The 26,131-nt window shown below is 40.2% G+C and overlaps 1 protein-coding gene across 1 annotated transcript in view; it reads left to right on the forward strand.

The window, feature by feature from the left end:
• PDLIM5 (PDZ and LIM domain 5) overlaps nt 1-26,131 on the forward strand; it is a 135,349-nt gene that overhangs the window by 90,742 nt on the left and 18,476 nt on the right. Inside the window, exon 11 of the mRNA XM_076336779.1 lies at nt 15,713-15,897. Coding sequence (XP_076192894.1) covers nt 15,713-15,897 — 185 coding nt within the window. The remainder of the gene's footprint in view (nt 1-15,712; nt 15,898-26,131) is intronic.

Genomic DNA, 26,131 nt, shown 5'->3' on the forward strand with positions numbered 1-26,131 from the left:
TCAGTGGTCTCACCAACTCAAAAGTGAATGCAGATTTCTTCAACACACAGAAAGTGCTTTTAAAAATATAAAAATATTTTTTTAAAAAAGTGGATTATTTTGTTCATAACACTATGCTGTGCTATAATGCAATCAAAGAAAACCAGATGATTATCCAAGGTCATTGGCCTTGGATAGCTTCACCGGCACTTATCTTGGCAGATTGGTGATGTTTTAGAGGTCATCTATGGGTACTAGACAGCGACGGTAATTTTGGATGTAAGACAGTGACAGCAATTTGGAGGGTTATGATGCTATTATTGAAGGTCAGTAACATTTTCTGATGGTTTGTGTTTCATAGTGCAGGAGTGTTTTTTAATTCCAGGTAGCTAGTGTTCATTACATGTGCACAAGCACAAAGTTATAACACGAAACAAAGCTGCTCCTTTAAAAATGAGTCGAATGAACAGTGCCTGGTCCTGCCAGGCCCCTAGACAGAGACTTGTCCTTGTGAAAAGCATACAGGAATATACTGTTGCCCATACCTGTATGGGCTTTCTGCAACTAGAAATCTAATACTAAGATTTGGGATTGAGAGTTTCCCCTTTAAAGCAATAGTCTCAACCAGCTGAGAGAGATGAGGCGAAACCTCACAACAAAATATGTCAAGTCTGTTTTGTTGCAATGTCTTTTGAAGGCTTTTTTGATGTCTGGGAGAGCTAACGTGAGGTTAGTTAGGAAGGGATGGTGGGTGATGACAGAGGTTTGCTTGGACAGCAGGCCAGTACCTTCATGGTAACCTTTGGTTTGAACCAACACAAAAAAGAAGATTTGGTTGTGATGGTTTCAGCAGCACGTTCTCTTAAATCCCAGGAAGCAGATGGGGTGAGTAGTTATGAGCCACCAAAGATGAAAAATACACACAAAAGGTGTAAGGCAATACTAACGGTGGGTTTTTTTTTTTAAAGCAGAAAACCTAGGATAAAAAAGGCAGGGGAAAAATATTACTTCAATAATTGATTTTCATGTCTACCAGTGAAACTCTAGTATGATTACACCTACTGAGCTGCAGATGCCTTGCAGATACTGCTACAACTACTGTGCTCTGAGTACCAAGGAGTTCTTTCTCAATCCTAGCTCTGGATCTGTGTCCAGGGAAAGGAAATTTAAATCTACTCTCACTCAAGACCTATGACTCTAAGTTTATTATTTGGCAAAATTAACCTAGCAAGAAAGCAGCTTTAAAATGAGCCACAGGAAATCTGAAAGGACAGCTACATTCATGGTGGTTCAGGATGAGAGCCGAAGTTTTTTGACAAATAGTCAAAAACGTAGATGATGAGTATTTTCTACTCAAGAAGAGCAGAAATCTGAGCAGCTTCTGCAGAGCTGTAGAAGGAAGGATTAGCATTGAGTGTGGGAAGGAGAACGTAAATTATTTGACAAAGCTATGTAGTCTTGATTCTCTCCTGAAATGGGGTGTCATCAGTGTAGCAATTATATTTGTTGTTTTATGTTCTGTTACTGAGCCAATGTCACTGCTTTTATAACACTTTCAGGTGGGAAATACACCCAAAGCTGATCTTCAAAACCCCTTTTTTATAAAATGGCAGCTATCGGAAATCCGTATGGAGCAATTGATGCATGCTATGTCAGACTTTTAGTAAAGCAGAATTGGGCCATCCAAAGGACAGTAGACTTGCTTTTGCTGCTAATACCCCACATTTGTTGTCAATGACTGGCATAGGTCTTTATTTTCCTACTGGGCTCTGTCTTTTTTTGGCTGAAGCTCTGTGATTTGTACCACCCACTACTGAACCACCAAGAAGGAGAAAGTTTGCTGTGAAATGTATGAAGGAACTGGATTTGATTTCTTGATTGAAGTTAGGTTTGCTGCTTATAAGGCAGACTTCATAATATAAAGCATAATGCTTTTTTATTGTAGTTTTAGTTCTTTATCGAAAGCCTAAACTAGTTATATGGCAATATAGCCAACTACTGTAATTTATAGTGTATTATTACACAGTTTCATATATGCAATGTCCTCCTATAAGTTCAACAGTAAAATATTTAAGAGTAATTACAGCCTTTCCAAAAAGTTGCAAAAAGTCATCTTAAAAAGTCATCCTGGCAAATTTAGACCATGTAAACCACAGAATCTGGCACTTCCCGAGAAATACATAAATAATATAAAGCAGATCCGGTGCCAGCAAGTCTTTAGATTACTCTTTTATATACATGCTTTTTACAGTCATACAGACCTACTTTTATCTTTTCTTTTAATGGAATTATCCCTGATAGTCATAAATACAAAGACTTAGTATTAAATAGTAGGTATTAATCCTGATTTTTGTTGTGTACTTTCTGATTAGCGGACAGCCAAGAATATTCTCTGCAGAAATAGTAATCTCTGAGAGTAATTTCTTACTCTTTTCCTAGCTACTGCCAAAGCAAGTGAAAAATGGAAATACAATGAGTATGTATGTATGTTTGTATGTATGAATAAGATTTGGAGTCAGCTTGCTCTCCCTTTGGAGCATATACCTAGTGTGATTTATTCCCCTTCTCACCTTCTTCAAGGCCCCTTTTATGACTTATAAAGCTTCACAAAGATGCTGTATGAAGTTTTGGAGAACTTGAGGGCAACTCCAGGAAAGGGTATAATCTGTGCATACCCCTGTTTTGTCATGAATTGTTGTAACTGTTGCTGTACTCTCCTCAACTCAGCCAGATCTCCTTTTTGGCAAGTTTGACGTTTCTACATCAATTTTCCTAAACAACTTCCCTCGGTTGTACTCATCATGCAAAAGGGAATTTGCAAAGACAGGAGTCGCTCATTTAATTGGCAAATGAGTATTAGGTTGGGGAGAAGAGGAGGCCTCAGACTGACTGAACTAAAACTGTCAGATCTTTTATGGTTGTCTTGGTTTGGTGACAAGCAAGAGGAAGCAAAATATGGGGGAAAAATGCTGCTTTCCTGTGGTGAATGCTGTTTGCCCTTCTGCTTTCTTTTACTTCAGAGAACTTTTGTTTGAGAACCCTTTGGAAGCCTTACCCAAGCGCGCATCTCATCCCCCTGCAATTGTTCAGGTTTTAAATACCAACAGCCAAGTAGCCACAGTGTTGAAAGCGTCATCTGCTTACACTAGGTAGAGTTTCTAATATACTGGTTGTGCTCTCATTCAAGTTTGTTGTCTATTTCTTGAGCAACTACTTTAAACTACCCAAATAGTTTGGTTTTGTGGTTAAACACGCCTGGTTCTAAGGTCTCAAGCTTCAGCTGTAAAAATGCCCCAAAGAACCAGTTTCAGCATGGTCTGATTCCTAGTGGATGAGTACTTGGTTCCTAGGGAAGCAAAAAAAAAAAAAGCCCTCATGTGCTACTCACTTGTTCTTCTTACGAAAGATGCAAGAACACCAGCTAAGAAAGAGTTGTCCATTACTGTTTGGTATTTTTAATCAAATGAGAGATTTCTTCTCCGTATGTTGTCTCGTTATAATTACTTGTGAAATTAACGTCAACTAGGAAAACAACTGTGGAGTTGCCTGCTCCAGATGCAGCAAGCTTTTTGACAGCTGATAAAGCGCCTCCTCTCCCCGCGAAGTGCCCTGTGGCCACGCAGACCTCTGAGCTCCCCCTGCCCACCGCCGCGGCCGTGCGGCCGCCTTCTGCATCCCTGCCTGTGGAAACGGCCCTCGTGCTGCCTCCCGCTCCTGCCAGGTACATCCCAGCCAGCTGCGTTAAAAAGGCACGATCAGAAACTATAATTTTACATACGGTTTCACCTGATTTTTTTTCTTTTTTTTTTTTTTTTTTTTAAATGATGATGCTATCAAGATGGAGCAGCTTACAGGTGTCTCCTGATCCTCACGCTGCTCTGGAAATTTGCATAGCAATTAGAAATTCAAGTAGCTTTTAGACAAAAGTTAGAAAAATAGTTCAAAAATTAAAGTGGCCCTTAGATGGAGGTGGAGAAACCAGTCAGGGGTAGGAGATTTGGTTGGAAGGTGACTTTGTTGGCAAAAGTTGGTGACGTGGGGTGAATATATAGTGTCAAAGTGTGGAAGAAGGTTTTTGGAGGAAGGCACAGCATAGTGTGCATAATGTATGATTCTTTGATATTACACATTTTATTCACCTGGCTTTCAGAGGTTAGTCACCCTTGCTATAAAATGCATATTTTTGAATTGTCCAGTAACCTGAAGTTTTCAGAGGAAAATAAAAGCATTAACTTTTGTAGTGACGGGACATCCAGAGTATAGTGTTTACCAATAGGGAAAGAAAGGGCTTCCCTCAGTAATTAACAATCAGGGATATTAAACGATGCCTGTTCTTTTTTTTTTTTTTTTTTTTATGGGTAAGGAGGGCTTTTAAAAATCCTTAAATGAACTCCTCCTGAGCTTTAGTTAGCATTGCCAGAAGTGTAATAACTGTTTGATTAATGACTTTTCTTCTCTTGCTGCTTTTGGGCAGGCATGATGCATCTCTGCCTACTTGCGAAACAAATTCTTTCGGTAAAATCTCAAGCTGTCAGTCTAAATCATCTGTAAGTCACACAAGGTAAATCTTTTAAGGTATATCTACAGCAGACTGCTAGGTGTAAGCAAGGTTTTCAGGCAGCATTTTTACATTTAAATCTGAGAAGTGGTGTAAAGTATAGTTGTGTAAGTGTTTGGAGTGTTTTGTTCACTTCTGAAATTATTTAAAAAAATGCACAGCAATTCTGTGGATAATCTTGAAATTTTAAAATAGAGCCTGGGTTATGGATTCATCACTGTAGAAACAATTTTGGAGCCATTTTGGTTTTTTTCACTTTTTTTGCCTGTTTGTATTCCTCCCAACCCAGTTAATAAGTAGGGAAAATGAAAAGGGGGTGAGAAGCACACCAAATTTGGTAAAGGTGGCTAAAAATAGACCTACTGAAGTTATATCACCAAATATTCCAAAGCTTTCCATGCTTATTATTCATTATGAAAAAGAGGAGAAGCTAAATGATCTTCAGGGCTCTTTCTGTCAGCACCATGGAGACTTAGATGGATCCACATGGAGTGTCCTGGAGTTCAGTGGGAATGACCCAGGGGTACGAGGCAAAATCTGGGATGGGGAATTTGAAGGCTGATAGATGCTGAATCCTGACTTGAGGAGGGGAAAGTTTTATTTGTGGGTGAAATCAAAATTGCCGTTTTCTGCATTAGTATTCAAGTGGCTAATACATTGCCTGACGTCTTTGTGAACTGGGAACCTACAGTCACATAACTTTCCAGTGGTTAATGCAGTCTGGTATTGTACTGTGTCTCTGTCAATCTTTCTTGCTTTCTCTGTTTTCTCCTCTGTTGGCTCAAAGCTTCTGTGCTAGAAAAGTACTGCTGGAAAATCCTTTGGGAAGTCTGCCCAAGTTTGGACCTGCTTCTCTTCCTGTTCTTTCTCCTTTCAAGCAGAGATCAAAAATTAAGAGCATGGCTGCTGCTGCCGTGTCTGCTGCCATTGCTGTCCGGGCCAGGTAGACATCAGCTTTAAAAGAAACATTTTATAGCTTGGTTTAAGAAAGTTCAAGCTCACACAAGAATAATCGGTTCCTGGCAGGGTTGCAAAATCAGCTCTTTCACAATAGCACGGTGGGCAAGTCATCAGAATATGTCCAAGGCTCCCATGCCCTATTTTTAGCTTAGCTCCAGACTGCTGCTCTGAACCTTGGTGAGTAGTTCTACTTTTCTGATCATCATGATATCCATTTTATGGTTCAGTCAGTAAACCAACTGTAAAAAATAATTATGTTACAGGGGTGACAAAGAATAACCTGCATCTTTGACTAAGTTTTGGATGCTTGAAGACAATAACTCTCTGAGTTGCATCTAAATCTTTATTGCATTGCTTTTTATAAAGGCTTACTTAAACCAGTGGTCTCAAGTTTTTCGATCATGCAACCAATCAGTAAAAAATTTTTGAGCATGCACCTCCAATATATGTATATTTATGTATTTCTAAATTATATAAATGTCCTAATGTACTAATATATTATGTACATTATAAAACACAAAAACAGAAATTAAAATAGTGTTTATTTCATCTTTTTCTCATCCTTTTTTAAAAATATTTTCTATTTTACTTTATTAATGGTAAGAATAAAATTAAAATAAATTTCTTCTCACACCCCAGTGGGTTGTCTTGCACATCCCCTGTGGTGTGCGACCTCCACTTTGGGGACCGCTTAGATATATATATTTAGATATAACTTCTAACTCAGTTATTCTAGGTTCAGTTTTTCCATATGGCTACAGAACCAACAGGCTTTTCGTAAGGGTTTTTGGGTTTTCAGTGGTCCCAGACAACTTGAACTTTGTTTGATCAACTAGTTTGTTTACGTGGTCTTCTTAAATGCTTGCTAGACTCTCTGAACCTAGTGTCTACCGCTCGCTCTTGGATGCCCTGCTCATCACGCCTGTCACTAAGCCTCCTCTGCAGGCCACCAGGCCCTCCAGGAAGTCCACAAGTGCTCTGGAGTTGCAAAAGAGCAAGAGGTATTGTCTGAGTGCGGCGTGTGGTTGGCACTGAGGACTCGCAAGAAACTGGCTTCTCCTTCAAAGCCTGTTTCTGTTTTCACGCTTCAAGCAGTCTGCCTGTTGTGGTCTTTGGCATGAGGTCACCAACCCCAAATCCTACTGGTTTTCACCTCTTTGCAGAACTAATCTGCACCCTGAGCCTGCCGATGGTGTTTGTGCAAGTTCACCGTACTAAGCAAAGGTTTCCTCACTTGCATCAGGTGCCCCTCAGAGACGCACAGTGCTGTTTGTGTTGCGTCACAAACCTCCGAGGGAGGCACTGCCGCTCCAAATAGCCAGCTGGAGAAGAAACATTCTGGCTTGAGACCTCTATCCAGGTGAATTATTTGCAACAGTTCCTTGAGCAAGTAAGCGGCATGTTAGGCTGCGAGGGTGCTCCGGGAACAAAGAGCTGCTATTTTTCAAAGCTCACTTTTAACGTATAAAATCAAATAACTGACATGAGGTGCAGCAAATAACTATTTTAAAACTAATTTGCTGTCTAGGCCCTTTGTTCCAGCACTGATTCTGTTCAGTGCACAGGACTCTTTGTTCTCGTTTCCTGACCGCAGCTATGTGGACACTGTGGAAAGCTGCTTTTTATGTAATGGACTTCAGCCTCAAAGGCAGAAATCTATTTGGTTATTTTACAGGACAGTATGTATTAAGTTGTGCTAAGGAAGAAATAATTTGTGGGGTTTTGTGTACTTATTTGCATTTTCACAAGAGTAAAACCCTTCTAGAGATAAGGCCCAATTATAAGTAGAGCTGAGATCCACTTGATGTAAGAAATTTCTGTTGAGTAAGAAGTATTAGATCTTTCCCTCCTGTTTCATGGCTTCCAAGGTGACCTCAGTCACTAGAAAAGCCTAAAGTAGCCCTAACTTTGGGGAGGGGGAATGGTAGTTATTAGACACCAACAGACAATCAAGTTGTATCAAATTTTCCGACATTGTGGCATATCCACTTTAAAAAGAAAAAAATATTAACAGAATTATAGTGATATAACACAACCTTAGATACTAATTTTCTTTTTGCCACTGAATGATACTTACTAGGAAATCTTTTTATGTGCGCATCCAAAGGGAAAACCTCTCCAGGAGTTCTGATACCTGTGCACCACGGGTGAAGTCCAGGACGTGCTGCCAGCAAGACTTTATTCTTTAGCTGTGGTGTTTGCTATGAGCCGATAACGGTGGTGAAAATTAATTCCCTGACTTCCCTATTCTTTTTTCCTTCACTCACTAATGTGCATTGTTTATGGCATAAGCTGCAAATGAAGGTAGGTTGTTACCAGAATGGAAACAATCCCCCTCCTGACTCTGAAACTGGCTCTATGTTTACCCATCATTTCCTCACCATACCGGGAGAAACTCGCCTCGTTTTGAAGGTTTGTTTTTGGAGATGCAAACACTTATTTCTGCTAGAAAGTTGAGATTCCCAGACTGGCTCTGTCCAGTTGCTGTCCCTTAGGAGTACATGGGACTGCCCATCGGGAAAGGCAGCAAGCAGTGGAGAACTTCTTTCATCCCGCCACAGTTAAAGTGCAGTTTTGGAGGTTTTTCTCTGTTTTGCTCTTCCAGCTGGCAGAGCTGGAAAGAAGTGTACTGGGGAGCCAGGAGGTATACTGGGAATACAGAGACCATATAAGCCTGCCTAAAAGACCTTATCAGTATTAGATATATCAAGATCCAGGTTGAATGGCTTGAAATAAACATCCACAGATTATTAAGGTTTTTAAAATGTCATTTCTAAACTTGTGAGAAACGAATTTTCTCTTAAACTATTGCAATAGCCAGGTTATCCTGGTTCAGGTTGCTGTGTATAGGCGGTGGCATAAGGCCATACAGGAAGCATATGATTTTCAGGCTGTTAGGGACATCTCGAATAGGATATGACCTAAAATTAGGGAAATGTGATGTAGCAGTACTGTTAGTCTGAGCATGTTCTGCATAAATTGCATTTCTGAAGGATTTTTCCCAAAATAACTGGTGTTGATCTGAAGTTATCATACAACGTATCAGGGTAATGATTTCTACTTTCCTTATTATCAACCTGAGCTGCCAGCACCGGTAAGGAGGAAGGGGTTGCCGGTAGATGGAGCCATAGAAATGAAGCTTTGTGCTGCCTCATCCTAGTGAAAAAAGGAGCACAGCCCTATTGTATGGATTGAGAAACATGTAGGAAAAAGACATAGAAGATGACAAATTATGCTTACAATTTACTGTCAGTAAGTACATGTTCTCATTTAAGTTCAACAAAGATCAAGCAAAAGCAATCAATTATGTCAGAAAAAAGAAAAATATAATAGAATTGAGAGAAATGTGCCCAATGAGTGTGACAAACTAGGTATTAAAATGTCTTTGCATTAATGTCCATCTAATAACATATTGTAATGTGTGCACAAATGTAATGCTGAAAAATTATTTTAAGTGGCAGCTCACTTCATCCCACAATGCCATAGTTGATAAGGAAGGAGAGCTGAAATCTTATGTCCCATAACTAAAGAGATGAGTGTACAACATTGTATAGTAGAATAACTTGTTCAAAAAACAACTGGCTCGACCAAGAAAGCCAAGTAAATAAGCTTAAACAACTTTGGGGTTTGTGTTTTCCGGCTCTATCTTGTATAACTCTCATGAAAAGGTAATGAATCTACTCTACTGAGGTAGCTTAGACCTGTTTGCATTATCTCTGGGGAAAAACTCAAGAAGGTTGTAGCTATAACAAAAGCAGGGTTTCGATTTTGTTCTGCAGTAGGGTTGCTCCAGAAATATTTCCCTTTTATCCCTCTCACTTCACCGTCTCTGTTCCAAAAAGCTGGCTGTCTTAAACTGCTCTGTACTGGGTCACTGCCAGAGAACTTGACCTTTTTCTGACTTAATATCTGTTATTAACTGACCTGAAGTGGTGCTGAACATCCACACGTTTTCTTCCCCTACCAGACTCTTCAGAAACAGACTTCTTTTTTGGTATAACAGCCACGCAGTCTTTCACTAAGCTACGTGTTCATCCTGATGGCAACAGAGATAGCCTGAAGTTTATGGGGGTTTGTGTTTTTTAACAAACTACATATATGCAGCAAAGGAAATGATGTATTTAATATCTTGCACTTCCAAGAATTGGAGCTCTGCCCTAAAACTAAATTGCATGGCAAAAATGCTGTGAAATTTTGGGAGACGCTAGCAAGAATGGACGTTGATGTGGCTTTTGCTTTATCTGCCCAAAACTATGCCATGTACAATTACTTGAAAAGAGTGTAGTCTGGCCTTGTGAGATAAATACTGGTGTTGACTCTGAGAGAATACTTATTCTGAAAGATGCTTTGAATTGTTTCTGTGTAGAGCACTGCTTACGGAAGGTTTACATATTGCCCTCACTGTAACTTGATATGGAAATACCTCTACCCACACGACTTTCTCTGTTCTTTCTTTTTATTATTTTGTTTTGCATTTTCTTCTTTCTTGCAAGTTATTGTAACACTGTTAGGTTAATGCGAAACATAAACATGGTTTTAAAAAGCTGACTGAGACCATGGGTTTGCAGTAGGGGTGGGAACAAGGTCAGCACTCAGTATTTCGTGTCTTCTGTTTCTCCATTGTTACACCAGAAAGCCCTTGCAAAAAGGCATATGTATTTCCCCTGTTCATGGGGTTTTGTCATCGTTCTCATACCTGGCTTTTTCTGGTCTCCTATATGTGTCTTCAGCTAACGTGTATTTTGATACTGGTCAAAATACATCATGTGATGTGTATGACTTAAACAACATAGCTTAAAACAAGAAATTGAGATCTGAGATTCAAGTTTTATTTCAGCTGTGCTAATACCTTGCTGTAAAGCTTTGGAGAAGCACCTGTGTAACAGTTTACTTGGTCTTAGGGCAGACAAATCATTCTTTCCTTACTTTGACATTGCAAAGTTTCTTTAATATAAATGTTTCAAAAAGTTCCTATTAAAAATTTCTTTTTTTTTTTTTTTTCCCTTTCAGTGCTATATCAAGCACTGTGTGTATATTTTAGAAGCCATTTATTCAGGTTTCTGCAGCGTGCTCAATGCCTTCTTGGGGTTAACAGGCAACCAACAGGCAGCAATGTGTAAAGCAAGGGAAGTCTTACTTTTTTGTTAAACTATTTCAGTTTTAGAAGCCATAAAGCAGAATCAAGGCTATCGTGTTCCACTTGGTTGTGCCAGAAACCAAGAAGAGTGATTTGCTCACATCTTTTTTTTGTCTTGTTTTTGTCTTTAAAGATTTAGTGTTCTTAAGGGAAAATAACCTCACAGAATTCCTGGCCATCTGAAGAAAGCATGTGCAGACTGTCTCTTAGATACTACATGACCTCTCCTGTCAGCAAGCTTCCTCAGACCACAGGGGACTTGTTCCTGACTCACGCAGTCATTCTGGACAACAAGTGGGAGTTAAAATATCATTTATAATCCAGAGAACTATTAGGAAAATACTGATGTACCAGACTGAGCTCGAGGCTCAAGTGATGATGTTTACAGACAGATAATCTGGTATCTTGGGCTTGCATGAGGAAAAAGTCCACCCAGACCTCTTGAACTTGCTTGGGAAAGTCTGAGATACTTGGCCCTTGTTACCATTTTAGTGGTGTTAGAAGTTACGTGACGACAAGCTGTATTTCATTTTCAGTTAGGACCATAGCTTCTCCTTTGGCTAATAACAACATGACACATAGTTATCTTCTCTAAAGTGTGTGTGAAGAAATTCTAGGCAGCTTTATATAGGAGTTTCCATGGAAGGATGAAGGGAGGTTTAGGCATCTATAGCCCCAGACCATGTGTTTTTCTTCGCTTGGATTTTGGGGAGAGGGGGCGGGGCGTCAAAACCTCTAAATACATTCAGAAGGATTTTCCAGTGCAGATTTCTTAAAATGCCTCTGAAATGTGCATCAAGACAAGGCTGAACACCTGATTTTGGGAAGGAAGGGGGTGTGGTATGGATGCAAATATCCCAGCTGGTCTCTGAAAAACTGGTGCTCATTTCACGTGTGACCTGGACCCGCTTCCTCCCCCGCAGGTTCCTTGCCCATCGTCCCTCTGTGGCATCCAAGAAGTTCGTTCAGCGATGGGACAGTCATCTGGCAAATGTCTTTTTCTCCCTGTTCTCCCACCGAAAAACGTGGTATAATACAGTGTTTGGTATTTGGGGAGGAAGATGAGGAGGAATAGCGGAGGAATTATTACTTGCTTTTTAGTCTATTTTGCCTGTTTCCACAGTGCTTTTGTTGATCAGGAGGGGGTAAGTCTGAGGAGCCTGTTGTGAGCTCTGGATAAAGTTTACACTGGCACTGGAGCCCTGTGTGTGTCCCCAGGTTTCAGACTGTCCCCCCAGAAAGTTCCTTCTTTTCCATACGTGCCCATACTCTGATAGAATAGGGCTGCACTGTGCGGTAGGAGTTGTTCTCCATGGAAATTCAGGAGAGTGTCATGTACGAGCTAGCATATGCCAAAGAGAGAGAGGTGCTTTTGCCTTGCTGCTTTGCTGGACTTTTCTCTTGGGCTGTTTTTGCAATCTGTTTCCCTTGCTACCCACTTCCAGGATTATTTTGATTAATCTTCTCATAACTTATTAATTAAACACATTATGGGTTTTCAGGACACGAGACTCTGAGTCAGTCAGGCTCACATTCCACCATTCCTTCATTCTTGCAGTGTTGAAACCCCTTGCCTAAAGCTTGACAGTAGAGCATTTATGTCTTGCAAGCAACATTGTCTTTCTTAAAATGGATGTGATTCTTGGTTGCATTAGTTTTCATAATGGAAAACTTTCATTTTTGCTGTAAGTATTCATCAGGTGGAGGAGGAATCATTTGAGAGTTATGAAACAGTTAAAAGGTTAAAGCTGGAGTCAGAAGGTAGGCTTGTCATTAATAACAGTACAAGTGTTTTGACAGTGAAATGTGCTTGACCTGAACCTGACCTATGAGTGTCATCTGGGAAGTCTGAGAAAGCTACTCATGCAGAACTTGGTAAATACGTAAGGTTTAGCATTCCTCCTTCAGTCTTCTAGTGATGACACTGAAAAGCAGATGGGAGCTCTCTTCCATAACCTATTCATTTTCTTGAATTTCTGTATATATCTTTGTCTCTTCAAACCATGTATTTTCTAGGTAATGAATCTTGGGTCATCATTATACAATATCCTAGTGAGTTACAAAATACTAGTAGGGCTAATTGTGGGTATCGTACAACCACTTTGGAGAAGGTAAGTGTGCTTCTGAAAAGATACATAGCTACATTTATAAAGATGGATAAAAATAATTGGAGTTTGAGTGTTTCTCAGTGTAGAAAAACATGAAGGAATGTAGAAGAACATGTTGAGGAATTAATTTTGAAGCATGAATTTGAAGAAGTTTAGCACTTAAAAGGTTGAACATCTCCAGGGTGAAGCACTTCTTTGAAAGTGAGACAAAGATGGATCTATCTTTCTACGGAGAATGCCGCACGCGTGGTCCCAGGCAACTGTGTGATTAGAGGCTGTAATTCAGGAAACCCCGTGCATTCGCTATTTCCTGCAGCCCACCGTAGGTGGGCAATATCACACTGGAGAGACTTGCCAAGCTGCAGTAGCAGCCTGCCTGTTAAATTTACAGGCTGTAGTGCTGGCTTGAGTTTATTCAACTCTTGCTTGAAAGAACCAGGCACAAAGTACAAAGGGTGTCCAAGACCTGTCAGAAGTTTTGCCCCGAGGCCAACACGATCCCCTCCGTCAGAGTGATGGCTTCAAGCTTTTCCCTTGGGAAGCTTCTCTCTAGGATATGCTCCTGGCACGTAAACCACCAGAGGTGGTCAAAAATCACAGGTGGCTTTGTAGCTGGGTTTATCATTGTCTTTTAGTTTGGGGTCATTAGGATTCACCTTTCCAGTCTTTCTGTTTTCTAAATGAAAGCCTAAGTGTCTCCCATAATCTGTTGCTTGAGGGACTAGCATGCCATGTCATGCATAAGCCTCAACATTTCAACCACAAAAATGGCAATGGTGGAAGTACAAATTGGCATTGCAACTAGCCTTGTGGCTAGTGCCAGTGTAATTCCTCACCTCTACCTACTATAAGGCTGCAGTTTGCCAGCAGCACACCTCAGCTGTTTCTACATTTTTCTATCCTTCTTCTCCCTGAAGGATACCCTTCTTGCTTGTCTTGCATCCATTTTTGAGGCTTGTTAAGTAGCCTCTTCTGTGTAAAGACAGCTGCTGGCTCAGCAGGATTTTCTTATTTATGATGGATGATTTATATGTTCCAGACAAAGGCAAAGGCAGCAAAGAGGTGCTAGACTTGAAAAGTGATTTGATGAGTGGTGATGAGTCTTTTGGACGGAGAAGGAGGAAGCGCTCTTTTTTTTAGGACCAACAGTGTTTTGAGGAATTCTTAAAGTTGTAATGGGGCTCTGGCCTGGAGTAGGTTTGATGAGTTACGTGTCAAATGTACTCAACAGCATAGAAGGAGATTTCTGTGACACTGAAGTTGCAGACATACACTTTTTCATAGTGGAAGCCAGTCCTAAACTACCTTGTCTTCAACTACTGAGCCTGCTACTTATGTCAGAGGATGTCTTCCTATCCTTTTGCTTTCAGTTTGCAACAGCGCTTTTATGCAGTATATCTCTGCTGCCTCAAAATCTGTTGTTAAAGACTTGTATCCTAAGCCTTTAAGGAGTCTAACGTGTACCTTAAATGCCTCCATTTGCGCTATACAAATGTCTTAAAATATCTTTTAACATATGAACATAACAGAACGTGCTTCACTGGGCTTGTGCACACTGCATATAGCAAATCCATCAGAGTGTCAGTTTGGCACAGCTACCGCCGTTATCAAAAGCCTACAAATGCAATAGCTGTTATTCATTAAACTGAGCATTCAGATATATTCTCTAAACTGTGAATCTCTTTTTATCCCTTACCCAGAAAAAGGTTCTAAATACATCCATTATTAACCCTGTAAATCTAGAGACAAAAAAATCAAGGTTATGAACTTGCGTTTTGGCCTCATGGTGTGTTCAAGTTCTTGCATGTTGTATGGCCAAGGCAATATTGTGCGTGTGCAATACTTGTAAAGTAAAAATAGCTCAAGGATTTCTACTTTACGAACTTGGCACAATCTATAATTCTGTGAATGACCCTGGTGAAATATGCACGATGCACGTGTGCTGTAAATTTGTTTTTCTTCAGTAGAGGAAAGAACGCAAGGCTTCTAATGTGTTAACTGATGGATTTCCAGATTGCACAAAATATGTATTTGGAATTGTTTTGGCTGTATTTCGCAACGTTGTTGAGTTCACTTCCTGTTTTTGTGATCCTCTTAGTTTGCAAATGACCTTCATTAGCAATTACTCCTCTACTTTGAAGATTTTTAATGAAAATATTTGTTTTCAGCTTCCCAAAGGCAAATATCTATTACACAAATACTGTTACACTGCATAAAAATTTTATGATAACTTCCTCATTCTTGAACAGCCTCTGGAAATGAGAAATGAAAAATTTTTTTGCTGGCAATGTAATTAGTGGCTACTTACACTCTACATGAATTGTGATTAAGTGCAGTTTTCATCATGCATGTTTTTAAATAGCTAAAAGAGTTCTGCTAACCCTTAAAAATATAAAAGCAGCTGTAAACTGCTCTAAAGAGGCAATATAAAATATTGTGCATGTTGTTAGTGAATTAAGAAACTTATAACTCTTTTAAAATACTTACTCGTTTGGGGGAGCAGTGGCCCATAAAAGAAAATTGCATATAATTAATAAGTCGCTTTTAGATTGATGATTTTTATTAAGATCTATAAGTATACTCTGACTATATGAATATTTGCCTACTCTCCAAGAAAAAAAAAAGTATTGAAAAAGTCTGGGAGTGTACCAAATTTACAGTAAGGGTCCTGCTTTAACCTGTATCGCACTAATACTTAATTATTTTAAATGGAAATTGTGAAGGGATTTAGTTGTCTATATTGACTTTTGGCAGAAATTACTCAAGTGTCCAGTTCTTAAAAAACAGCTTGAAAATAGAACTTCCACAGCATTCTTGTGGGGTGATCACTCCAGCATCGGTGATGACAGAGTAGTGGGTGCTGCTCTGTTGCACCAGGGTGCAGTGAAGTTGCTCCACATCTCTGTTTCACAAATGCTCTTGTTCTAGCAAGAAATGCATTTTATTTTTTCCTCCCTCATTTCTGAACAGTGATTCCCTGGAGGCTACCCAGCCCGCTGCTTTTACGGCCGCCTCGGCAAGGAGCATGCCCGCCCGCCAAGAAAACGCCGACGTGAGACCTGCTTTCGCCAGTACCACATCTGCTGGAGCCCTCAAGCCAACGGGACCCCTGGGGGCTGCCAAGTACTCAGGCTGGCAGCCTGCAAACCAAGCAGGTAACTTTCAGTGAGGCTTTTTCTTGTTCGCTTAAAGACCTTTGGATAGTTCAGGAAAATATACTTCACCATGGGTCTAAAAACAACAGCCTTCAAATGGCTATTTGTGTGTTTTGAGTACAGGCCAGTTTGTCTAGAAAAGAGGAGAAGAAAAACAGCTTTAGCAGTTCTAGTAAACCAGTAGCCCTTTGTAAGTAGCCTCACAGATGTAATTGGTTTCACAAACAAGCAAAATCCGATGTCTCTGACGTCTATTAAAAGCATATATACCAATCGACTATATACATGTACACACCTCACAGTTTCAACTTGGCGCTTCCCATGTGACTGTAAATTCAACAGAGCATATTCCATGCCATTTCAGGGGTGGGAATATCAACAGACACATGTTTTCCAAGTCATCTGTTCTGAAGTAGATGTTAATTTGGAAAAAGGAAAAAAAAAAAAAAAGACTAAGACATTAGAGTGGTTATGTATTTGGCATTTGTAGGTTTTATTTGAGCAGGGTGCCAGAGTGTTGCATAGGTTTGTGATATGGAAATTTGTTTAAAGGTGGGCTCTTGCAAGGACAATTTAAATAGCTATTACCTTTGAATGTAGTTTGGTGATTCTTACCCCTTTAAACCAGCACCAAAATGTCTTACGTCTGGAAAGCATGCCATTTTCTTTATGGACGCTCCTATGTTATAACCATATCTGTATTAAGAAATGCTATATGTGTAATTGTGTACCTATATTTTTGTAATATTACATGCAGTATTTTGGGGTAATCTTTTAATGTAACTTGTTTCTTAAATTGAATCACTCTGGTGCTGAACTAAACTTGAGTAGTATTTTCAAAGGATCTGGGAAATCTGTATTACTAATTAAGCTTTAACTGCAGATTTTTCTTGTAAGAATGAGGTGAATATTCTTGATTCTCCTTCAGACAGGATCTAAGGTGCTAAATAGCATTTTTTTTTTTCAGTTCTACTGTAAAGGGTTTTCCTTCTTTAAAACTATATCCAGTCCAGAAAAGGAACTACAGAGGCCCTGACATAAAAATAAAGATAAAACATATAGCGTTAATGCTGTATGTTTTATAAAGGCTATGGCACATCTGGCTAAATTACTGTTGTGCCTGGTAACAAATACATGTATTTTGTTTTGGACATGCAGTTTTGCTAGCAAGCCTCAAGATGGCAATACACTGTCATTTCTATACTTACCTGTCAGATATCGAGTATATTCTTAAGGACAAGGTAAAGACTTCTTTAAATTTAGCTCAGTTTAATTCTAGCATTGTTTTACTTCTTTGAGTTAGGTATCATTAGAGGAAAAAAAAACCCAACTCTTTTTAAAGTTACATTTTTGGTAGCATGTGTACTTAAAGCAAGCATCTGTGGGAATATGATAATCCTGCATTTTAATAAGTGACTGATGGTGCTACGTGTTTGGTGTAATTCTTTTTCTGTCTCACCAAGTGATAAATTTATTTCACTTGCACAGAAACCACCTGTCAACTTGGGGTTTCAGTAGTACCACAACCATTTTCATTATGTTGGTAGGTGTTTCATTGCTAAATCCTACTAGCATGCTTTAGTATTAATATAAGTCTAATGTTTGAAATAGAAATTATTTTTATTATTTTTTTATGATGGACACATGAAGGAGAAAGATTTATAAGGATGAATTAAATTACACTTGATTCCATACTTCTCTGAAAATCTGTGCCCGTGCTCTGGATAATATGAAGTTCTCTTTTTTCCACATTAGAGGTACCAAACAGGTAGGTGAGGGGTAAAGCCAGCCGGAGAATTTTTGGCTGTTATGTTCCAGAATAGCTTACAAAAAATGTATGTAATTCATTCTGACAGAGAAGCTGGTGGAAGGCAATGGTCATGAGGATGTCAGCTCTGTGCTGCCTTGCTGTAGTGGCCTGGGATGTAGTGCTTAACTTCCGAAGAAGCAAAGTCATCACCTCCCCAAAAATATTGGGGGAGCCAGAAGTAAAAACCGTAGGAGAGAGAGGCATTGAAAACTCAAAGTTTCCTAAAATGGGGAAGCGCAAAAATAAAAACATCCAAAGTTTTGCTGTACCTGAGCTTACTCAATAAGGCTGAAACCAGCAGTCTGACAGGTAAAACCGTTTCAATAGTTGAGTGTTTTGGTAAAATTAGTCAGATGTTGAAGGAAAAGACTATAACTGTTTCAGGGCATGTTTGGACTTCAGTCATTAATTCTGCTGTTTGTTTGCAGTCTGTGAGCATAAAGTGTTCTTTAAAGTAAAATTGCCAGTGCTTCACAGGCCAAACAAAATTTGGTTTCGTAGATCATAGGCCTGACAAAATTTTAAACAAACACCCCACCCCCCCGAGCCTGATTGATTTTATAGTTGAAATCTAGCTTAGGAAATAATTAGAAGACAGACATAATCTTATATAAATGTGTATATCAGTACGCTATTAATAGCAGAAACTTTTTTGGAGTACAGTTTTGTAGCTCTAATAGCACTCACCCTTCTAATGAATACTGTATGTAACACTAAGTTGTTTCCATAGCAAAGCAGATATGTTGCAGGATTTTGTTTGTGTTTGGGGAAGCTGTAATCTGCTGTTTGATGGCATGGCATGAATATTACCAGTGATTTTATTTATTAAGATGTCTGACTACACAGGTAAGTCATTTCGTCAGGCAGCATCTTTTAGTTTATTAGCTGGAATCTCCCTTTCTTGGATAGACCACCAGAGAATACTCTTATATTTTTTTATTAAAAGTAGCATGGTTTCTGGTTTGGGTTTTGCTTTAGGGTTTTGGATTTTTTGGGGTTTTGTTTTTTTTTCCTTTGAGATTGTGCAGAGATGCCTGAAGGTGTCAGAGGGGGTTTTTTGGAACTGGGGTATGATCTCCATTGATCTCTATTTCACGACCTGGCAAAAAAAAAAGGTACGGAGGAAAAAGATAGTCTAAAATGAATGCCTGAGGTAGCAAACCTGGAGGTGCTTCAGGCACTGGGTTTCTCTGTACAGAAGTCAATTGTGATCCCGGTGATCTTGCAGTGACAGCACTCTTGGAGCTGAACCATCCTCATCTGCTCTTGGAGGGCACTCCTGGGGTACCCACGAACACTACTATGCTAGTCACCCACTGTGAAGGTAACAGAGGTTTTATCCCTCTCTGGAATAAAATCCTGATATTAGGATTCCTCAGTGGTTTGGTAGAGGAAATGAGGGATGGCTGCCTCACGCTTACTTTTAAGGCATGGGTAAGAAGCTGGATAAGCAGGATAAAAGCCTGGCTTGTCAAACAAATGAACGAAAAAAATCTGATCTTTGGCGTATTGGGTGCACAAGGAGTTGAAGATGGGGGACAGGTGGGGTGTGCACACAGTGCGGTGGTGACATCTGCCTGGACAGAGGTTTCCAAATAATGCATTTGCTATCAGCCTCTCTTGTCTGTATTGTTGATTTTTTTTCAGTTGTTGAAATAAGTCAAATTGTGGCTGTTACTGTGTGTTAAGTGTACAGTCTAGAATTTATAATTTGTTGAGCTCTGATGTTCTGTTTACCCACCAGAGGGACACGTTTTTTTATATTTTATAGATTATATTCAATTTCAAAAAAAATTGCCCACAACATCCTAGCTACATCACAGTGAGTTATGTTACTATGTGATAGCTAACTATTACCCTACACTTATATAGCATTGCTCACTCCCAAGGAACCCCAAGGCATTTTACAGTCCTGGTACCACGTGCAAGCACACGATGCACGCACAGGGATGGCTTTCACCCACCACTGCCGTGCAGTCACTTCTTGGGTGAAACCTAACAGCTGCTTGTCAGCACGCTGTAACACTCCACGGCATCTTGAAAGGAAGTGAATAGCACCGTGGCAAATTGAAACTGCTGGGACAATTTAAGAAAGTATAATTACCCAATAAATGCAGTTACACAAACTGGAGTTCGGCCAGAAGATGAACTGTTCTCGTGGAAAGCGCAGCAGGATCTGCGATGGTCAGAAGCGGTTGGGACTTCCAACGTTACGTTTCTCACGCAAAATCACTGCCTCTTTCCCAGCATCTTCAAAACGCTGTTGTCGGAGTGTGAGCTGCTGGCACAGTGGGGACCAGAGAGGCTGGGCACCAGGCACGGCACTGCCGGCACCGCGTCCTGCCTTCCCACGCAGGAGCTTGGCAGGCAGTGTCCTGCTTCGCTCGCAGGGGTCCGGTGGGATCACGGGGGGTCCTGTGGTGAGCTGGTACAGCTGGTAGCCAGAAAAGCTGGCTTGCTGCTTGGAGAGGAGGGTTTCATTGCAATCGATGGCCTTCATTCCTCCTGGGCTTGGCAGCTGAGTATGAGGATGGGATGGGACGGGTTTACAATAGAAGTGTCCAAAGCTTGCCTTTTTAAGTGACCAGTTACCTGCGTGTGCCAATTTCCTTATTCCCAGGGTCTCTTTCAGCCTGATACCACTGGGATATATAATCCCCTTCCAGTAGAGCTGCTTGGGAATGTCAGCATATTCTGCAATACCCACAACTGTCAGTTGCCTAATCCCGAGCCAGCACATGTGTTAAGCACATGCTCCCTTCAGCAGAGGGAACACACTTGGAAGCTAACTGTAAGCATAGAAAAATTGCTCCCCAGGCAACTTTGTTTGAAAAATTCTGCTATTTCCTTGCAGTTGTTTCCGTGTGTTTGGTAGACTTGCATTTACCATCTCTGGAGTTATCCTTAGTGTGCTGTCTTGCTGCATTTTTTTTTTTTTCTATTTCCCATTCCCTCGATAATTTTAAAAGCAGAAGAAAATACAAGCCTGCTCCTAGGTGTGATTTGACATCCTGTCCTGCATATACGGACACTTTGGGTCTTTGTCTCCTTCCTTGCGACTTATTCTGTAGAGGTTTACAAAGGAAAATGGGGTAAAAATCCAGACCGTATCAGACTGGGGAGTTTGGCCATAAGGTCAAACAGTATGAAGCTGGGGAGAGGGAAAGGGAGGCACCAAGATTTATTGTGCTATCACAAAATGCTTGTCCTGCCAGTAAGGCCTTGCTCAACATCTATAAAGGGATGGACTGTGGCGCTTTCTGTCTTTGTCACCTTTGTTTTTCTGTGTTTCATTTGTAATTACCCTAGCCCCTATCTCAGTTCTGTTGACCTTACAGGCCACACTTACTGGGTAAGTTAAGTTGATGGCCCTTCGGCTTTGGGAATAATTTTGCATGGAAAAGGTAACCAAACTATTGTGTCAGCATCACCTTGTTCATAAACTTCTGCAATTTTTTTTTTTTTAGGGCCATCTCATCCCAATTTGTTTCCTTTGTAGAACAGGAAATTAAAGGCAGGACTAATTATTATAGGGGTTCAAGAGGCTACGTGCCCATTGAGGACCATGGTCTGGAATTGGGGAAGAAACTGGAGTAACACTAGGAGTTGTTAAGGCAAATCCTTATATTGTTGGTAAGGCCTCTGCTAGAAACAGTCCCAAAATATAAACAGTTCCAGTATTTTTCACTAAAGAAGATTGTTAAAGATTGCTCCTCCACGATACAGTCACCATTTGTAAAAACAGAAAGTCTTGTCCGTAAAAGTGGTATGATTGACAGGTCAAAACACAAAAGCTTCCTGATCCTGGTGTATGGACTGTTATTAATTTTTCATCTAATCTAAATGATTATATTGTCATGTGACAGCAAACCACAAGAATTTATTCAAATTAAGTAATGTGAAGTCACTTAGCCAAGCAAAACCCATTGTGAAACCAGAGTAATTTATAAATGTCAACCTTAATTTGATGGTAGTATGAAATTGTAACTCCTGCAGACATGGTGAAAAAATGAATGTGTTTCTAAAACTTGAATGTTTATATTTAAGAAGGGGCAGATCATAGTAATGATGCAGAAGTGTACCACCTACTTGTTGGAGACGGAATGACCTGGTGTACCTCACTACAGGATATGCTGAACAGAAACTCAGCTTTGTTACATATATGACCTTTGACAATTTTCCTGTGATCTGATGTTGCTAAATTAATGTGCTGTTGCACCAAGCTGTGCAACAATGCAATTAAATTAATTGCATACCTAAATCAGATAGATGCATGTCCCTTTCTATAGTCGTTTAAACAGAGGTGAAGAGATTATTTGTCTCTGTGGTTATTTCACACTCATCGAGTGGGAATATTCACCAACTTGCAAAATTAGATGCTCGTCATCTTTGATTTCTTAAAAAGCAACTAGACTGTTGTCATGGACTGGCTCACCAGATCAGTTCCCCTTCATTCGCTAGCACCAGCTCAGAGCAGTGGTGTGTCCTGTTCAGATGTACAGGTGTAGGACAACCAAAAATTATGCCTAATATTTATTCAACAAATGAAAAGTCAATATTCCTCTGGTAAATGCATTCTCATCACTATTCAATGTTAAACATCAGCTCCATGAAACTGGCAGATAATCTGCATGTGAGCAAGACTGGACAGTCATGTTTTCTGCAGGCATAGTCAAGCTGTCGAGGTCAAAACAGGAGCTAAAAGCAAGGGAGGCAAAATGTTATTGGCGGAAAGCTACCAAATGGGTTTCTAAACTGTCAGTCCAGAGCAATGAAACACTATTGTACAGGTCTTTGTTTTCTCTTTCTCCTCGAGGCACGTTTTCGGTAAAAGCGACGCCAGTTGTGCCAGTTGTGCCAAATTTGTGACGGTATGTGATGTAACAAATCACAAGGAGATAGGCTGAGTGAGCCAAAACCACCATACTCATTTTAATTAAGATGCTTTACAGCTAATTTAGCCGGAGCCTTTCCAGTTGAAAGGCTGGGTGCTAGTGCAGGAACTAGCCCCTCGAGTTGCAGGGGTTGTTGAAATTGGGCCGGGGTGGCACCTGTTGTGATTTTCCACGGGGCGCATACCAGCCTTCGCCGGCATTTAAAGACATGATAATGGTTTAATCCTTCCTGTTCTGCCTTTAATCAGCAGCGGGGGTTCAGCTCTGACTGTGCTTCCAAGACTCCGTAGGAAACAAAAGGAGAACTGCTGAACACAGGGGTTTGGGTTGGGGTTTTTTTGTGGTTTTTGTTTTTTTTCCTCCCCTCTTGCTTGTCCTGTAGCTTCCGCCATTGAACTTGTGCGATTTCACACAGGCCTGGGAGTGGATGGGGGGGGTTATATACAGCTAATGTAACGAGCTGACAGCCGAGCTTTTCGGACACGTTGCTTCATCCGGCCATCTGTTTGGTTTGGAGGGAAGGAACAGGAAGATTTCTTACTGTACAGATATATTAAGAAAAGTCAGAAAATTGGACGTCTGAAGCTTTATATTTTCCATTTATAATACAGTAGTTTGATAGCAGCGTATAAATCACTGAGTTAGAACACTTTAAAATGAAGTTCTGGCACTCCCACTGCTTAAAGTAGCATTGTTATTTATAGATATTACATGAAGTCTGATGTTATGTTTAAGTGAGCGTTAAACAGTTCAGGCTGTTGTATTGTTGCTACGTACCGGAGAACCTCTGTCAAAGTGACTTTGGCACCGCCACGTATCCGCCTTTCTCCCTTTGTCTTCCAAGCCTTTCGCCAGTGTTTGCAGTTATCCATGTGCTCAGCGATGGAACAGCCTATTGTTAGTCTAACGAGGGCAAAGTCACACTGGGATTTTTGAAAAAGAAAAAAAGCCAGTTCTTTACTTTGCCTAAAACTTTGTTAAATATTAAACTAGCCATACCAAGGAGTTTAGTGAAAGCAAACACTGAGGGTTTGCTAAACTTAAACCTAATAAAGTAGAAAGTTAATAGTTGGGTACAGAGTGTTTTCTGGTTTAGAAAAGCCAGCTATGACAATACAGAAGTGCAAATCAACAGTGCTTTAAAAGGTTTAATTAAAAAGAATGAAGGTGAAGTGAAGCCTGCAAAACTCCAAAATTTGGCCACAGAGATCTTTTCGTGACTTGTGGAGAACCTGAACCTCTCTGGCACTCAGGGTAGCATAGCTCCTGATGAGGTGTATAATTCTTATAAATTAGAATTTCTTCTATTTATTTATTTATTGTATTTACTTCTTATAATTTACAGTTCTTCAGAGCACCCACGAAAGTTGCTGCACCCTGTCCCATTTCAGGCAACAAAGGTGGCACCCAGAAAATACGTGGTGAGATTGTGTTGTGAGGCAGCTGGAGTTGTTTCCTTTTCCCTCCCCACTCGGCCATCGTTTGCAATTAAAAATGTGTGTGCATCTCACCAGATCTCGGGTACCAGGGCACCTCCCCAGCACTCTTTGAGAGCAGAGCTGCTGATGGGATCCAAAATCATATATGTAAAATGTAAAAAGCAAAGTGTAAAGCACAAACCACAGGAGGGCTCAAACTGATTGCCAAGAGTCGAGAGGTCTTTGCTTAGATTGAGTGTAATAATTTGTACCTACTTTGTTATTACTGGTGTGCCCTGGTAAAAGCTTCTCATTGCAAGGAAAAACACCTGCATAAGTTTTCAGGGCCTGATGTTTTTCTTTAAATCGTGTGGTTGTCTTTCAATCTGAAAGGTTTCCAAGGGCATAGGGAAGAGAAAGGAGAGGAGGAGAATGCGGGAACTCTGAGAAAAAACATCTTGTCCAGCACAGTAGTTAACTTGCTGCTTAAGTAGAAGGGATAGTTAGGAAACATCAATGTTCATTCTAAACAAGGAAGCAGACCTAATATTTAAAATTCTGTAGCTACAAGAGGTGGAATATTGTTGGAAAAAAATACTGAGAATTCATATAGACTTTAAGTAGGGAACTAATAGTGGGGTTTTTTTAAACAAACTAACAAAAACACAAAAATACCACCACCAACAAAAAATGCTCTGTGGGTTGCAGTGGAAGTAACGAACCTTTGCTAAAATTACTGGAGTGTTAAAGGCATGTTTCTGGCCTATGGAAAGACACAAGTGGGCAATAAAAGCTGTCCTCAGGCTGGTGTTCAGATGGGAATGAGGAAGATAAAAGGCTGAGGTAAATCAAGCGGTGAGAAAGGGAGAATGATCTATGGTGAAAAAAAATCTAGTAGAACAGCTCTAGAAGGTTTACAAAGAAACCAGTGTAATAAATGTGGTGAAATAGCTATTACTGCACTTCACTGGTGTATTTTCTTTAGTAAGAGTATGGAGCTAAAGGCAATGGAAGCAGACTGACTCCTCTTTAGGATGAAAAATCTGAACTGGAAGAAACGTGAGTCCACTTCAGAACAGGAATAGAGGGGAATAATACTGTGCAAGACCAATGAGGTCAATGTGAATACCAGCAAAGAGAAAAATACCCCTTGAGAGAATGCTGTGGGGACAAATTGGGAGCATGGGCAGAGAGCTTCCTGGCTTTACACTGGCCTCAAGAGATGGAAGAAGAAGGCATTTAATAAAATGCTTTAAGGTCTTGCTTTTCAAGGATATTTGAGCAGAAGGCAACCTTTTCTGTCTTAGTTCTCAGCTGCTGATGGCATCTGCGGTCATCAATTAGATATCGTTCCCATCGTAGCAGACCAAATAGTGACAGGCAAAAGGCCTTTTATAACTTAGTTTTTGTCCAGTATCCAAAAATATTCTGGCAAATATAGAAGTATCTGAAGGCTTAGGGCTTATTTGTTACTCCCCTTATTCTGTTTGCATTGTGGCTGTGATCCCATGGGAGTCCTGCATCTGCTGGAGGTCTGGGCGTTGAACTTGAGTTCACCAATTTCAGTGGAAGTGGATTGGGTCCATTTGCCTTCGCTGGTCCTCAACACTAAATGCCCAGTTTGTTTGTGCTTAGGCCACACCTCTTGCTTAACACAGTACTAATTTGTGTGGTTTATAGTATGGTTCGCTTAAAAGAGAATTTTTGTTTTAACATAGGGTCTTTAATAGACAGAAGTTATTTTCCAGACTGATGGACTATCTCCTTCTCTCCTTTTTTAGTGCTTTGAATAACTCAGAAATGACCGATTTGTCGTAACAACTCTGAGAGAAAGTTTATGTAGACGTATCCTGCTCCTGGTCAGTAGTAATTTTAAAGTTGGGTAGTATTCAGAAATGCATCATTCATAAAAACAGCATTAATGAAAGCTGTAATGAGACCAAAGAAAAGGGGATAATTGTGGTGTTTGTACTTTTTTTTTTTCCCCCTTTAAACAAGCAGAAGGAATTTTTTAACTACACAGTGCAAACAAGAGCTAGCTGATGTGTCTGAATGGGCTTTGGGATTCAGCAGATAACTTAAACAGAAATTAGCAATATACTAGAAGCTGC

Source organism: Aptenodytes patagonicus, chromosome 4, assembly GCF_965638725.1.
Source record: "Aptenodytes patagonicus chromosome 4, bAptPat1.pri.cur, whole genome shotgun sequence".
In the NCBI taxonomy this organism is placed as follows: Eukaryota; Metazoa; Chordata; class Aves; order Sphenisciformes; family Spheniscidae; genus Aptenodytes; species Aptenodytes patagonicus.